This window comes from Ictalurus furcatus, chromosome 17 (genome assembly GCF_023375685.1).
Source record: "Ictalurus furcatus strain D&B chromosome 17, Billie_1.0, whole genome shotgun sequence".
NCBI classification, from domain to species: domain Eukaryota; kingdom Metazoa; phylum Chordata; class Actinopteri; order Siluriformes; family Ictaluridae; genus Ictalurus; species Ictalurus furcatus.
The window spans coordinates 16,715,065-16,732,754 of NC_071271.1; the positions used below are offsets into that span (position 1 = coordinate 16,715,065).

Sequence of the window (17,690 nt, forward strand, 5' to 3'; positions counted from 1 at the left end):
AAACTCTCATTGTTTATTTTAACCTGTGTACAGAATGTTTCTCTTAATCTGGTCCAAGCATGACAGACCCCAAATGACTATTTAAGGGTTAAAGTATTACTAGTGGCTTTTCAGTCTTGACTCACCTGTGCAATGGGAGAAAACTGGACAATCTTCTGTACAATCTGTGTTCACGTATTTCCCTATTGCTTTCAGCAAATTGCACCTCATGCTCCTCTAGGGATATGAAAGGAGTTGTGCTGATAAGTTGAGTGAAATTGAGCACAGCAGTAGGTCATCCCCAGCAATACAACAAAGCCACTTTTAGCTGCATTTTGCACTATGTGATTGCATGAATAATATATCCATGATAGATCATTGATAAAGCGAATGAGTCAATTTTGTCTTCCAAAAACAAACTAGCATTCTTTATTCAGAAGTGAGATATGTAAATTCAATGTTCATATTTGCTTAAATGAATTATAATCATACCATGTTTTTGATTGCAGGAGGTGACGCGTCATGTGCCCTTCTTTCTCAGTAATTTCACGAGAGTTTGTGTGAATTCTGCCACCTTTAACTTGCCTTAAAAGGCTTTTAGCAGTGGCCGAAACGGTACTTTTGGGAAATGTGTCTGGGTCTGTCTCCATGTTAAGGGGGTGTCTAAAGTGCTTTTAAACCACTGAGCTATTACGATTCAGCGGTGTGTCATTGCAGTGTCTGTGCCCTTCTCTTTAAAGGAGAGAGAAAAGCACTCAAGGGCTTTATTCTAAGAGGCGGGAAATTCATTCCCTGTTCTGCTGACTCTTACCACCCATGGTGATAATTTAGCAAGGAGGATAGTGCACAGCCTTTGCTTTAATAGGGGCATTTGTGTGTCTCTAGCTATGAATTTTGTGTGTGCCTGTTTCTGAACAGAATCTGGTTATTCTTTAGTAAGCAATCTCCAATTCTGAATATTATGTGGAAAAAGACTTCATATTTATTATATTTTTGATTACTGGATTAACCAGTACATGATGGTCCAGATTGCCAATGATTAATATGCAATAATTAATATTTTCTTTACAGATTGTATACTTTTCATTATCTTGCTCACATTTAAGGATGCCTTGTGTCTAACGAATACATAATTAATCAAAAATGTATCCATGCATAAGGTAGATTTCTGGGTAAAAGAAGATGTTTTGCACTCTTTAGTACTGTCAACCTGAGATAAATCAAACACATTCTGACAAGTCATTAACTTAGATTGATTTATTCTACAGTAGTCATAAGCAACAGTAATGGAGTCTTGACTCTTATATAATTACCTATGGATTTTCTCATATCTGCCCAAATTGAATTTCAAACAGCTGTCACAAAGTGGGTGAGAGTAAACAGAAAAGCACTATTTTATTGCGTGTGAAGTGTTTATCTCCAAGTTATGATCTTATTGCAGGATCCTGCTATTAAGGCTGAACGATCTACGATCACATACAAAATCCATCTTAGCTGCAATTTCCTGTGAAAGGTAGAAAGGCCACACTGGTAGAACACCAATATTGTATTCATCACCACTCAAATGGAAATAAAATAAACAATAAAATACATGACGCACTAAACTTGTTGCTAACCCTAATGTTAAAGTTTGTTTTTAAATCTTCATATTCCATTCAGATCAAAATATACAAATCTTGTCTTTGTCCAAGGTCCTTCCCATAATGTTGAGTATTTTGGAGAACACTAAAACCCACTGGAGGTCACTAGGGATTGAATTTGTGACAGCTGAAAACTATCAGAAACAAAAACAGAAAGACTAGAGATTAGTGTTTTAAAACAAACACATACATGTAAACAGATATAAAAGTGCTAGCTTACCTATAACAGTATAATGAGTCAAGTTGTGAAAAAGGTGTGTGAACAGCTCCAGAGGGTGCAAAAGAAAAGCATTTGCCTTATCTTCTGGTTTTGAACTTGCCATAATATAATTAGATGGCCACAGCCATGATTGGGGATGGCTGGCTGGTGAGTGGGAATTGGCAGGTGAACAAATAGGTGAGAACATAGGTGAGGGGGAAATCCAATCCCCAAAAAAGTGTGTGAACAGATGTGAGATTACATTCAAATATCCATCTCAGGTGGAGCTCTAGTTAGCCAAACCTCTTGTGGAGGTGCTCGTAACATTTATAGCCTGAATAGTGTCATGTGTCATGACGCAGCTGGAAATCCTGATGCTATTTAGATTTAAAACATAATGATAAAAATAAACGTTGTCAAATTTGAGGAAGGGTAGGGCAATATTGATGAAACTACTTAAGAAGTGTATTACTGGTTAAACAAAATGTTTACTACTTTAGTATTTGAATAACGAGCCGGGTGGAAAAGGGTTGCAGCGGGTAGTGATGGCTCTTCTGAGTTCCCAGGTTTATACAGAACTTGCGTTCCTGTCAATACAGAGAAAATGGATTTCCTCCAGGTTTTTTGTAATTCCTCCCACTTCCCAAAAACATGATGGTAAGTGAATTATCCCTAGGTGTATGTGTGTGTGTCAACTCAATTTGAAGCACAGCCTAAACAATCACAGATTATTTCAAAATTAAGTCTATCTTTGAGGAAGCTTTTTTTTTTGCCATTAAATGAAGTAATTCCAGTTTCCTTTCTCATTCACTGTTCGTAATTCACATGAGAATTTACTGATGCGAGCTGAGATTTGTTTAAATCTCTCCTGGTGAAACTTAGAAAGAGAAAGGAACATAGTTTTAATTACATTCTAATGCAGACGCCTTGCTCCTGAAGAAAAAAATTACTACTAGAGCTCCATTATAGGACTAGATAGCCTTATGGTTGTTTTAGATGGGTTTTCTAATTTAGCTAGAAATTTGCAATTGTCTGCGTAAGTGACCTGAAAAATTACAGCTTCCCAACATCCCTAGGGAGAGTGCTAGCCCTGATCGTCCCACTGCGGGGCTTGTGCTAAGAGAAGCCTCCAGTCCTAATTAAATATAACACGTCTGTAGCCATGCTGTAAGACCTGCTCCCCAAACATGTTGGCAAATAGGCCACACATAGTCAGCCAATTAATTAAAAAGTGTCATGTTGCTGCATTTGCAGTGATTAATAATTAGGTCAGCTTTGCGCTCTGGTCGGTGGGCTATGTTCCTTTCTGTCTTTTCATTTTTTTCCTTTCTGTACAGCTGGGGAATTTGTAATAGGCCTCTATATAGGGCACATTTTTGAAAACCACCTTCTTTTGACAAACTAGTAAAGAGTGTTGCCATCAATATAATTACTATGTCAGCAATAAATCAAGCTCTGACCATTTCTGAGTTCTAAATCAACAAATGGAAAACCTGTTTTTTTGTTTGTTTGCTTGTTTTTGCTTTTTGTTAAAAAGCATTTATAGCTACTGCTCTATTCAGCAAAAGAGATACCTCTTCTTTTTTTTTTTTTTCTAAAAAAAATTATAACTTTTTATAACTCCCATTACATGCAGAATGTGTGAGGCAGTATCCACTTCAAGCATATAACCTTTCAAGGACTCACCAGTAATACAAGTGCTATAAAATAAATTATCCACCAACTGGTCAGAAGCTAGTGCAGCAAATATAGTTGTGGAAAGAGCACACTGAGCAGTAACTAAGACAAGAATTTACTGGTGAATAGGATAATACTTTAAACCAATAGATATTACAATTTATCATTCCCAGTTGATTGCTAATATTCTTACAAGAATTGTTTTTTGTATTGGAACCTTTTCAAATATTCACATTTGCTTATGAATAAGAGGCTTTGTTTAATTAAATATGCATAAATTTGCATTCTTAATAAAACATAAAATCTAGTCTTTTGATGTTAGAATTAAAATATTTATTTCACTCTGAAGACACAACAAGAGAAAGACTTTCACAGAAACGCTTTGTTGGAACAGAATTTGTTTTATTGTTTACTCAAAGAAAAAAAAAAAGAAGATGCCATTTTTAAGAATACAATCCAGCCATGATCAAGATTTTGTGAAATTCCCCACTAATATTCTTCTAATTAGGCATAGGAATGAACTTTTATTACTGCATAGGAATTAAATTTTATTAATTTTTTTTTTATAAAAAAGTTTTTTTTCTAGAAAAAAATAATTTAAAAACGGTTTTAAAAATACAATGGGATCTGATGTGTTTCCACTCTACTTTTGGGGTTTATAAGGTTTATAAATGAAATTGACATGTATAACATGATGACACATAAATCAACATACAGTATATATTAGTAAACCCGCTTTTCAGAGATATATGAAATGACATGATTGTGCCAATTGGGCAGGGCTTAAGCTGTTTTTGATGTTCCTTTAAGAAGATTCAGTGGCCACAAGTGGACAAATATAATTTTTTTCTGATTTGTAATGTTTTCACTATTACAGCTCAAGAGAAGACATGATAGAGATGCGATTGTCCAAAAATCATAACGGAAATTCATAACAGAAGCACTACAAACATCACAAAACTAAAAATAATACATTCTAGCTAACTATTAATGTACACTAACAACACTAATAGGACATGTTGAATAATTAGTAACAGTAAATGTAAGGTACATTGGTTTATATTAAAGAAGGTAATTGTATGTCAAAGAGAGGCCATATGCACACAAATACATTCACTGAGAGAGTGCTTGGGACAGCAAGTGACTACATCTTCATCTGGACTTCTGTAAAGCTGCTTTGTGGCTATTGTTAAAAGATCTATACAAATAAATACAACTGAATGGCATTGACTCTTAATGGGTGGGCAGAGTTCTATAACTTATTCTATAGGCAAATATCAAGGACTTCAAGGAATTCAGATAAAGAGAAGCTTATGATGTAGTCTTTTGGTTGATCGAAAATCAGACAGGGAAAGGAGAATAGAACAAAGCTCAATCTGTTTTCATGTCTGTACCAACTCCCACACTAACTCCTCTCAAGCTTGATGGTGGCTAGACCCTTACAGTATCTATTTGTATTGTAGTGTAAGAATAGGTTTTTGATGAAGAGTACAGAGTTGCTCTGGAAAAGGGTGTCTGCCAAAGGCAATAAATCAAAATATATTCAAAGTGTCTAGATGAACTGTCATGCATTCCAGGTATGGAATGCACTTCCTGACATACAAATCAAACCTGCAGGATTGGAAAATCACCACAGTGTGCTTTATGAAGGCAGACGGCTCATATATTGTTGCCTCAAGATTCCTGGTGGACCTTGGTAGTAGTAGCAACAATAAACTGAGGTTGAATTTGATGTTGTATTGGATAGAGGGACTTGCTGGATGACAACAATCTCTAGCTTTGAAAGGTTGAGTTAGAGAAAGTGATCCCTCATCCAGGCTGAAATATCTGGAAGGCAGCCTGAGGAGTCTGCTGGAGGGGAGGACAGATAGAGCTGAGTATCATTAGCATAGTGATGTAGAGGTAGCTGTGAGAGTGGAGGAAAAGGCCAAGAATAGATGCCAACCATGGATCAGATCTGGACAGATATACTATACATCACTAGATTAAAGGAAAAATCCACTCTATAAGACTTGCTAATTAATCTTTATCATTTACACGCAATCTTTAATGGTGTCCAGGAATAATGTTGCAATGAATTTTCACTTGGGTTAACGGTTTTGTACATTAGCCACAAGAGATTGCTGACATTTTTCTCCTATAAAACACCATCATAACTGTACAGCAGTGTCCCACTGTGATGTCGGTGAGGCACACAACCGCTAACTTCTCACAGGAATAACAAAAATACAGCACCAATCAATAAATCAGCACCAGAATCACTAAAAACATCATAAACATTTTAATATAAACATATTTAAAGTGTTTCAGGGTGTGTAATATGGAGTAATTAAGTATAAACTCTCTCCTCACACTGACAGCTGCCAATAAAATACCTGCTTAGAGTGAAAACTCCAGTCTCGTTGGTCTCTAGTGTTTAGTTTTAACAAGATTAAAAACAAACAATGTGGACCACGAACATCTGACCAATCAGGTTAAAGATGCGTTTCTCTTTGTCAGAGCTTGTCAATTACCTGTTAATTCAAAAATTTTATCTTCTTACACAAGCATTCACATGTGCACGTGTGTTCTAGGCTTGCCTTTGAAAAGACTGTGCCTTTCCAGAATGTGTTCCTGCGTTCTGTGCACACATTTTGTATAGCTGTGCGTGTGTATGTGTCAAAATGAAACCCTGCACGAAAGGTAATTCATCTTCTGTCTCATTACTGCAGCATGAGGACACTTCACAAACGCTGAACGTTAATTTTGCTTTGCCCATTAAAGACAGCTGACAGACATACTCATCACATAGAATTCCAAATCATATTTCCTCTCCCATTAGTTCTCATTTAATCTGCTGTTGGCTCCGAGCTGTAAAGCCATGAAACTGGAATTGATCAGATAAGCACACCGTTCATTACTTCCCTCATAAGTGTTAAGTAGAAAAAATAGCACTTGTGTAGTTGACTCACAGTCTCATGGGCTATCGCTGGATCTGTGAGAAAGCCATATGAATTACGACTTGATGAATCTATTGAAGTTGCTGCTCGGATTTGCATTGCACTGATATTAACTCGTTTATAGAGAAGCTTTTGCTGTGCCCTTATCTAGATATTCAGTAGCCCCTGAGAATCAGTAAAGGCATGATAAAGGGTTGTTTGTATCCCATGACACCCGGTGATGTGACACACACACACACACACACACACACACACACACACACACTTCTGTTGTACACTTCTGATGTCAACTTTAATATAGTGAATAAAGACTGTACATCAGTCCAGATTGAGAATGGGGGATCATATCAGTGGGTAATGAACTGAGGTGAGACCTTCTCCCTCCGTTTATTTGTTAGTTTTTTGGTCGTGCCTGCAGTCTACGGTTTGTTCTGCCATGCTTTGCTTCACTGCCTTCTGGCCATTCATCAAGGCCCAGATTTCCATTATGTGGCTCAGTCAGCTGAAATAGAAAAAAGCTTTTTTAGACCACATGGCTCATTCTCTCTCGCCGTGATTTCTGCCTCTTCTCAGTAGATGCGCTGAAGACATGTTGACTTTATGATACGATGCTATAACAAAGTGCTCTCCATATAGTTTGGAACAGAGAGGAAAAAATCACAGAGAAAAAATATATATATATATATATATATATATATATATATATACACGAAGGAAAAAGAATGAAATGAACAGTTTAAGCCACACAAGCTTGAGTAATGTATTGTCTCACACATTTTGTCTTCCAGTTTTCACCTTGTTCTAATGATACTTATTAAGATGATACTTTAACAGATTAGCCTGTGCAGGATCACAATCCTAACTAAGAATTTTAGGTTTAGCAGAACATTTTCTGAATGGTTCCGAAGAATGTTCACACTCTTAATGTTTCTGGGTGTTGCTGGGAATTTGCGATTGCAGAAATGAGCGAAAAATCCAGCAAACTCCATAATATTCTGAGGAGCTTGCAATTTTCCAAAATTACCACAGATTTTCCGCAGATTTGGACCAAGAAGCATTATGTGACGTCATACCAACGTGCATTCAGCCAAAGCCTCCGTCGATTCACATGTGTCGAACATGAGTACAGCTAAAAGGTCTCATTTACCAACAAACATCACTGCGAAAGGCCGGGCAACACAATTTTGTTCAATTGCAATTTCACCAATTCAAGTAGTTTTCTGCAAAAAAAAAAGCAGTTGTGCGACAGATTATCAGGTTCAGTAATGAGTTGATATCATTCACCAGCATTTTTTTATTCACTCTATTGTCTGTTGACTTTCGTAAAAAAAGAAAACATTCCAATTTATAAGTTTGTTTAAATGTAATGTGCCTCAATTCATCATATGAATGATGACTTCATAATTCATCAGGTTCATCATATTATTACTCTGTGGTGCAAAGCACCTTGATGGTGTCGTACTTGTTACCTGGCTGTTGGTAGGAACAATTTTTTCTAGGAATAATAATCTGCTTTGAACGAATGGTAGAGAGTCAGAATCAGATATGTGAATGGATATTTGGAGAGTGTGACTAAACTGAGCAAAATACAGTAGCGTGAAGCACAAAACCTATAACTCTAATTTGCTATCACAACACAACACACCTCATTTCACCTCACTATTTAACAATTTCCTCACAATCATCAAGTGAAAATGAAGATGCTATCTCAAATAATGACTTTAGATGCAACTCACAGCTCATAGCCAAAATGTAAGTCAAAGACTTTCTGTTTTTTTGTCAAGGGTGTAAACAATATGCTTCATTACCAGAAAAAATAAGTACTTGCTTATTTGCCATCGTACATAATTAGCTTGTCATACCTTTGTGCTTAATTCCATTAGTTGCTGCTTTTTCGCCTAGTTAAATGTACTTCTGGGCAAACATAACATGGGACTGGTCAAGCGTACTGAAGCTTTGGCTTCCCACATGGTCTCATTAATGAATTTGCACCCTGGTATTATAGTAGATGTTTTTAAAACATTGCATGGAGGTTATTTCTGCGATGTTTCAGTCTGCTCTTCTTAGAAGCTGTCGAATACATGATGAATGTTCTTATAACATTCTCTGTTAGCTGGGACATAAAGTTGAGTGTTAAAAATTCTGCTACTTTTGCTATTACTTGTCCACTTGAGGACAGTTTTATATTGCTACAGGCTTTGGAGTCTATTTCTGTAACACAGCAAAACAATAGACTGGGCAGAACAGTAGCATGAGCCAGCTTTTTTCCCCCAGCGGTAGACTGTAACAAAAAAAAAAGCTTTTTGTTAGAGGGCTCTTTTATGAAAGACAGATGAATAAAGTGAAAATAAAAGAAAGATGACTGAATAAAAAATGAATAAATCAATAAAACTATAAAAGCTAATACACAGAGTAAATTAGCCAAATGAATTATTCATTTGATTTATATATATATATATATATATATATATATATATATATATATATATATATATATATATATATATAAATATTGCTATATGGCACCATTGTTGCCATATAGCAATAGTGTGCAATGGCAGAATGTATCATAGAGTAAAAAATAACACAAATTGTATGAAAGTACAATTCCAATTACTGCATTTTCCAGACTATAAGTTGCAGAGTTTTGGTTCCTTCCCTTGAATTCTTCATTCTTTCTCTTGCAACATAAAATTTACAACATAAGTTGCAATTGCAAATTGTCTCAAATTACAACAGTTTTTCTTACTTTGAATATGAAAAATTGTAAATATACTGTTTGCGAAGGCTTGTGTCTTTTTTGCTATATAGGCCTCTTTCAATTCATTAACGCACTTACCACAGTTCCATTATTGCATGTTGTTGCCATATGGCAACAATTACATTTGACCTTTTAACAAAATACTCAAAATATATAAACTTGTTTAAATGACAAAAGGTAAATGGTAACTTATCTCAGATAGTGGTTCAATTTTTTCCTTTATGTAGTTTTGCCTAAATATTGAAAAATTAATCAAATTTTTAGAGCCTTCCAAGGATGAACTTCATCATGCCATGATTGCAGAAAAGGACGTGCAAACAGCACTTCCTGGTCATCTGACATGGCATTTTTTGTTGTTGTTGTTGTTATGTCAAAGTTTAAGCCCACCTTTTCCAGTTACATAAAAAAAAAAAAAAATAAAAAGTTTTGTTTTACTACCTCTCATAAATGTATTGTTCAAAATCAAGTAATTGTTGCCATTTGGCAACACCATACAATAAAGGATTAATATACAATAAATTCGAAGTGTGTATTTCTTCAGTATAACTTCCTGTAATTTTTATTGATGGTATCCAGCACATTTGCCAGATAAAATCTTCATTTTCAGAAGCATAAAGAGAAGCATAAAGTATAAGTTTCCAGATTCGTAAATCTGGAGTTCAGTCTGCAAGTGAAGTAAATTTGCTTAATCCATGCTGTTTTGTAATTTCCCTGCTCAGAGACTCCTGACTGAATGCATCTGTTAAGGTTAAGATTTAGTAGGTGTGTTAAAACAGGAACTTTGGACTTCCAGGACTGAAATTTTGCAACCCTGGGTTAAATTGATCTTACTTAGTAGATGCTTTTAGAGTTTAGTATCTGTCAGTATCTATAAACATAATAATTTGAATAATATAAGTTAGTTGTTTCCAAATATATTTATTACATTATAACCTAGAATTGTCTACCAGTTATGCTATGGCTTGAGCAAACACCAGCCTACAGATAATTTCAGTTACGAGAAAAAGAAAATGATTTCATTTCAGGTCCAAATCCTTTTATGTGAGATGTCATCATTTGCTACCAGGCATGCGGCACAATTTTGCCACTGCACGATCTTGTAGTTTTGAGATTAAGCCTGAGTGAGCTCGCTGTGCTGTAATACTCTCCCTTTTGATGTAATATCGATATCTGTTATTAACTGATGCAGTGAAATTTTGTGTTCAATATCAGTGCACTGCCTATACACTCTGCTGACCTAACACCCTGACATCCATCATGTGCAGCCCTGTGTAGTCTCATATTATGTCCAATCAAATGGTCAAGATCCAGTTAGTTTATTCTGTGTGTGCAAAATGATCACGTTTAAACATTTCTTAGCTGAATTTCTGTCGTTGCCTAAGCTGTATTCCATTTTTCAAAGAATGACATGTGGGATAAGAGCAATCTGAAATGATCAATAAAACTGCTAGAATTCGCTATTATTTAATTCATGACTCTATTCGAATTAATTATTAGAATGTTAGCCAGTTTATATAACATCCTAAATGTTATAACACACAATTTGTTATTGCAAGACTTACTGCTAGTCGTTATATTTAAGTGTTCATGTGGTATAGTGGTTAGCTGCAGGGGTACTGTCTGTATTCCTGCATTGCACGGCCAGGATAAGTCGGTTTTAACATCGACAAATGCATGCAATCTGTCTGTTGGCTTGCCAATCTAATGATGGTGTACTAAAATGAAGCACAAAGTAAAAAGACAAATTCAGTCCTTTACAAACTAATCTCTACCTGCTGCATCTGTAATGCATGTGCGATTTGCCGAAAATAATTTCATCATGTTTCCCTGTACTGAGAAAGGAACAGAATATCAGTTTACTCTAAAATCACTTAAAATGAAAGACTAAGGGCAGCTGTTGGTGCAGTCGGTAAACATTTATGCTTACATATTTTTGTAGCACACTTGTGAATTTTCCATTTAAAGGTGTTTGCCAATTAAATCTGTATAATTAATCCTTCTAGAAATGTGACTGTCTTTTCAGAAAGAAATAATGTTTTTTTGTTAGTTAGTGTAGTCGACATAGCTTAAAGTAAACAGAGAAGTGCAACAGTTTGTTCATGCATGGACATCACCTCAGGAAAAAGTAAACATAATTGATTTTTTTTTTTTTACTGCATTGTTCACTCCTGTGTTTTATGATTATGTATTATGTAAGTTAATGGCCACATAAAACAAAATAGAAAAGCTTTAATAAGAATAACATGTTTGTTATAAAAAATTTCTGATGTAATTCAGCAACTGCACTTAGTTATCCATTATGAGTTTTCCATTCATTTTCCAATTACATGGTGGAAATGCTGAATTCCTTTAACTAATTTGCAACATACTGTATACCGTAGCTAAAGGTCACATTTGATTAAAATCCCTCTGTTACATGCAGTGTTTCCAACCTTTAATCACCAAAATAGAGATTTAACTGTAAGCATGTTTGTTCCTTGTGATTCAGATCCCTTGTTTGCTCTTGATCCGAATCGTTCTTCTTTCTGATAAACTACAAGACAGGGATGCATAAGGTTCAAACCCCAGAGTCTATGATTGCTGCATCTCACACCTTGAAAGCTCCCGCAGCTCCTGACTGATGAGGAAAGCTGAATCCTCCGCAGTGCCTACAATACATACATAGCATGCGGTCCATGTTAGAGGCAGATCCAATGTCACCTTTATGAGAGCAGAACAATAAGATATGCTGGTGGGAAGCCCAGGTGATGCTTCCTTGCTGCTCAGAGACTGTCAAAACACAGGATTAACTCACCAGTAATGCGAGAGACACTCACACACTGACCTCTAAGTATGAAGAGTTATCCCCATGTTAGTTTGTCTGTTCTGAAAGATAGCTGGGGCTGATCACTAACAAAGACTATGAGCACTATGATGCATGTAATTATAAGTAAGGAATAAAACATGATGAGACATGCTGTTATAGGAAAATAATCAAAGAATGGGTGGTGTAATGTGCTCTGATGTGTAGCAGTTTTCTCTTACCTCCATGAAGTTGATTATTTTCCAGTAACAAGTAAGAAGCCAGTAACAAAACAAGAAGTGTTTTAAGTGTTCCTCTTATTCCACTGCAATTTCTTATTAATTACAACATATATAGTTATGTTTATTATTGTAGAACATGCATTAAATTTAGTTCATCTTATCACTTATTTTATAGAAGTTACTATATAACCAGTCGTTCCCTCACCAGCCGTTCATTTCTTTATCTATCTCTCTCCATTGTAGTTAATAAAACAAAAATTAAAAATACAGCTTGGCATGTTACAAAGAAACCGCAGAACTGCAAAGCCCTCTGTCTGTCCCCTGTTGGAAAACTTTAGCTCTGACTGTTACAAAGCACTGACACTGGAGACTCCTTCCAAAAATTCTAAATGAACACCTCCTCACAGAAAACTTCACTATTACACCAATCATAATGATACATATTGAACAACCGCATGTTAGAACAAGCATATGAATATAAACAATGCAACTAGAACTAGATTCAAGATTCAGGTTCAAGCCCTTTACTGTAATATGCCTCAACATTGGAGTTGACATTGGAGTTAACAATATGGCAAAAATAAAGTAAATATATGAAAACTACATGTCTGAGCAATAGTTTTCATATATTTACTTTATTTTTTACTATTATTTTTACTTTACTTTATATATATATATATATATATATATATATATATATATATATATATATATACACACATATATATATATATATAGAGAGAGAGAGAGAGAGAGTAAAGGTACTCCGAGCTGCTGGTACAGAAAATTAATGAACACCTTCTGACCAATCAGAATCAAGAATTCAACAGCACTGTGGTATAAGTGCATATAAAATGGGTTCTGTGGTAACTGTTGGCTCATGTACAACAAAAAAGAACAAGTTAGAGAGGAGATGTAGGCAGGGTGTAATTAAGGGACTTTTCAGCAACAAAAAGAGAACAAATGTGGAGTAAGACACAGCAGAATCCACTGAGTGAACGTGATTATGCTTCACTTGGGTTGCCTCTATAGACCTTTTCACCGTCACAGTTGTATTAACACACACCACACACACACACACACACACACACACACACATACACAGATATGGACATTAAGATACACGTTTAGGCTATTTTCTCTCGCTCCCAGAAGAGAAAATAAGAGGTCTCTAGCACAGATCGAAGTTTGTCGTGGTTGGGATTTTGTGTCAATTTAGCACCCAGCTGCAACTACAGAAGATGCCAGGCAAACATGACTAGCTCTAATTAGGCCCTGCTACCAATTACTGCTGATCGAGCGTCAGAGGAAGAGAAGAGTGCATGAAAAGAAAAGCAGGAATAATGCCACTATGCTAGTGATGTGAGACATTGTTGACTTTGTGTGCAGACAGTGTTGTGTCTATGTTTATTAATTTCTATAGATTTTATATACTCTATACTCAGTGTGGTCTTCTTGGCCACTGTAAGCACACCATGTAAGGTGTATCATCAGTCAGGTCTGAGAATGTTGTGCTTATTTACATTCTAACCCACAGTTAACAGTATCTAAATTAACTAAATTAAACTGTTTTCTTTCTTGATTATGGGAATTTTTAATAACTATTGCTTGCACATTCAGCTTAACAAGGACAAAATTCAAAGTCAAAATTCAAAATCCAATGTCCAAAAACATGTATCACCCCAGGGTATGTTCAGTCAATATAAAAAACTCAACTGTGCTGTATCTCCAAATCTGAATTTAATGAAATTCATTCAGTATTAGTATATTATATATATATATATATATATATATATATATATATATATATATATATATATATATATATATATATATACAAATACTGAATGAATTTCATATATATATATATATATATATATATATATATATATATATATATATATAAATTTTCACTTGTTTGATATCCATGAAAGCAGAGCATTTTTGTAACAAAAAATCAAAAGGTTAAACATCCATCCATCCATCCATCTTCTACCGCTTTCTCCTTCTTCAGGGTCACGGGTGAACCTGGAAAAAGGTTAAACAATAAAGACAATTTTTTCAGACATCTTTGCTCATATTTACCAAGGGTGCCTATATTAGTGGAGGGTACTGTGTGTGTGTGTGTGTGTGTGTGTGTGTGTGTGTGTGTGTGTGCGTGTGTCTTTATATATATATATATATATATATATATATATATATATATAGTTGTTTTAGTATTTACATTTTTTTTACATGACATTGCAGTTTTCACACTAGAATACAGCTATGTACTGAAGACATACAATTAATTTGTTGTTTACAAGTAATTTATTAGTTCCTTATATGTCTTGTTTTAAGATATTAGATTGAGAGCGCAATTAGATAGTTATATGTTTTAACTGGTCATTTCCAGAAGATGGAAGCAGGTAATATCTACAATCTAATAAATAAAGCAAAAATAAACTGTCCACTTTGCCCAAAACTGCTATATTCACTACTTACATGAAAACATATTTGCTAGGAATGATGAGTCTTGTATATGACCCCCCCGTGCTGAAGTGTCGTCATTATTATTCACTGAGAATTACTGTATTATTTGACTAATGATACGGAAGAAATAAATTGCTTTTTGTACACTGTGAAACATCAATCATCATATTTTTCAGTTCTTTGTGGCTGTTAATTTGGAGCCTCCACTACCATAGAATAATTTAATAGAATAATATTTGTGTTGTACTTTTAGCAGAAGATTAAAGATTAAAGGTATATAGACTATGGGCAATAAAATGCAAGTTTTTACTTGCAGTAGTCAGTGAGTTTAATTTATTTCTCTCTCTCTCTCTCTCTCTCTCTCTCTCTCTCTCTCTCTCGCTCTCTCTCTCCTGTGTCATTGCAGGCAGTCAGAGCCAGTTTCCTGTCACCCAGAATGTGACAGTGGTGGAGGGGAGCACAGCCAACATGACTTGCCGTGTGGATTACAACGATAACACCTCCCTCCAGTGGTCAAACCCTGCACAGCAAACCCTTTTCTTTGGGGACAAGAAAGGTCAGTGTGACTGGGTCAGTTTATAAACCTTTGTTCTGGAGACCTTGGGTAAATTGTGCCATTTGGGAAGACAGATGAGAACCTAGTCATGTGGGACGATGTGTAGATCAGTCGCATTCAAACTTTTTTCCCCTGAGGCCCATTTTGCACTTTGTTGAAAACGTGCACCCCAATGACCCCCTCCTCCTGCCAAAGCAAAACATGCCCAAAGGAAAGCAAAGGAAATAAGCAACATTTTAAATCACTGTCCAGTTATAACTACCATTTAAATCATTTTAGTGTTAAATTTTACACTTCATAGTAAGTCTACATCATCTATTTTTTTGACAGAATTTTTGTCCTTTTCCTTTTTTCAGCTGAAAATTGTCAGTGCCACCTCTAATAAATATCTTAACTATGTTCATGTCTAATGATAGTACAATCAAACATGTTGATAGATTTTATTTCATATGAATGAACTCTGAACAATTTCCATTTACCGCGGCAGTAAGTGAGGGAGCTGTCTCAGACTTTTATGTGAGAAAATCAATTCAAGACAAGAGATTACTAAATGAGATGAGTGGATTGGGTTGAGTTGGGCTGGGCAGTTAAAAACATTAGCACAACTGTCCAGATTCATTCCAGATTCATACATCAATTGGCTCATCTATCATTGGGTTGGGGGGGGGCTGCTCTTTTTGCATATTTTTGCATTCCAGCATACTCTGATGTTAAAATGCAGAGGTCCTGTGTAAAATGCATACCTGTTGGCCCGATACAATCATTTTCAGCAAGTGTATTGGACTTTAACGTCATTTGTTTCCTATTAGTTTCACTGTAGTTTCTGAATAATTCCTAGTAGTTACTGAGTCATGCTTTAATATAACTAATTGATTAATAAGCTGTATGTTTCAGAGGTTAAAATATTTACTTCTTTATCTAGTTAGTATTAGAAACTGTTTGCTGCTACTTTTGTATGATTATCAGTTCACATGTTGCTTAGCTCTTTTGAGAACATTATGAAAATACTGAAAGTGACTAAGTAGAGCTTGAAGGCACAGGGACAGAAATCAGATGCAAATCGAAACATCCACCTTGAAACACATTAAAAATGTGTTGGCATGCTTGGCAATTCTCATGTTTATTTGTATGTGCTGTGTGTTCTGTGTTCCCATGGGAAGTTAGCAGTTGAATGTTGGGCTGATATCACAGTGGGGCATAGTGATAGTGATAGTGCATTTACAATGGTGTTTACTAGGAGGGGGAAAATGATCTAAAACATAAGGGATAATGGCCAAGTTTCAGTCTTCGCTATGGCAGAGACTCAGCTCAGCAAGATGACAGAGATGACAAGCACAATAGAGTCAATGGTGGTATTAGCATGAAAGTTGAAGCTTTCAAACTTTAACTTTTTTTAGCAGTGTGTACAGATGATAATAGAGATGAACAGACTAAAGGATTAAAGCGCTGCTGCATCACTCTCTTTAGGTGGAGATTAAGTAAGTGATTAAATCCCACTGGCAAGACTGTCAGCAGGTAGTCAAATGCTGATGTGAGTAATCTAGGAATCCATTGTTGAGAAGTAGGCCAACATGTTGATGAAAAAATTTTAAATAAAAAAATTAATTATTTTTTAAATAAAAAAAATAATAAACTCAGATTTTCATTAAAAAAATAATAAATCTTAGACACCACTGAAGATCACATGTTGGGTTTTTGCTTTCAGTTATGAATTTTTAGGTATTGTGTAAGTACTTCATTGTCATTTGGCTGTAAAATTCACATTAAGCTTTATGTCTTATGTACAAAGTAAGTACAACATAACTTCCCCAATTATCTCAGTACATTTGAATGTCATTCTCCAGGAAAGACAATTTCAGTCCTCAATCTGTTCAATACACATTGCTCTCACACTGGTATGCAGGTAGTTTTTCAATGTTTTGGAGGAAGTAATTGGAAGCAGGCATTGGCTGGGCCTCTCTGACAAAAAAACTAGGCTGTTTCTCTGGTGGAAAAGAGCAGCTTCATTAGCCTGCTGCACTGACATTTAAGATTTTATGTGTGTCTATGTGAGTGCAAAAATGATTTCTCACATTTGAAAGAATGTATCGCTTCTCATGTATGCTCAAGTCTTTGTTCTGCCAGGGGAAATATATGATTCTAATGGTGTACCCTGCTGGAACAATAGTGACAAGTGTGTTTATTAGAAACGTGTGTAGCTTCAGTGCTATAGCAGTCCATCAGTTTTAAGATAAAGGTAAACTTTGCGACGCAGAAATCTAACAAGGAACCTTACCAATTTTAAGAGTTGATATAAACAAGTTAGCATGGAAAGCTGCAAATGATGGAGGTTTCGAGTAGGGACAAGTTTTTGCATTTATGGATTGGTCTTCATTTGTATCATATTCCACATTTTAATTCTTACAAATTCTCTCAAGTCTCAAGTCACAAAGCAGCAAAAGGT

General features: G+C 35.4%; 1 protein-coding gene across 3 annotated transcripts in view; it reads left to right on the plus strand.

Annotated features, from left to right (window-relative positions):
• The window catches only part of cadm2b (cell adhesion molecule 2b), a 184,894-nt gene that overhangs the window by 119,492 nt on the left and 47,712 nt on the right, over window positions 1–17,690 (plus strand). For all 3 annotated transcript variants that reach the window (XM_053646612.1, XM_053646611.1, XM_053646613.1), the window contains exon 3: window positions 15,098–15,247. In XM_053646612.1, coding sequence (XP_053502587.1) covers window positions 15,098–15,247 — 150 coding nt within the window. The remainder of the gene's footprint in view (window positions 1–15,097; window positions 15,248–17,690) is intronic.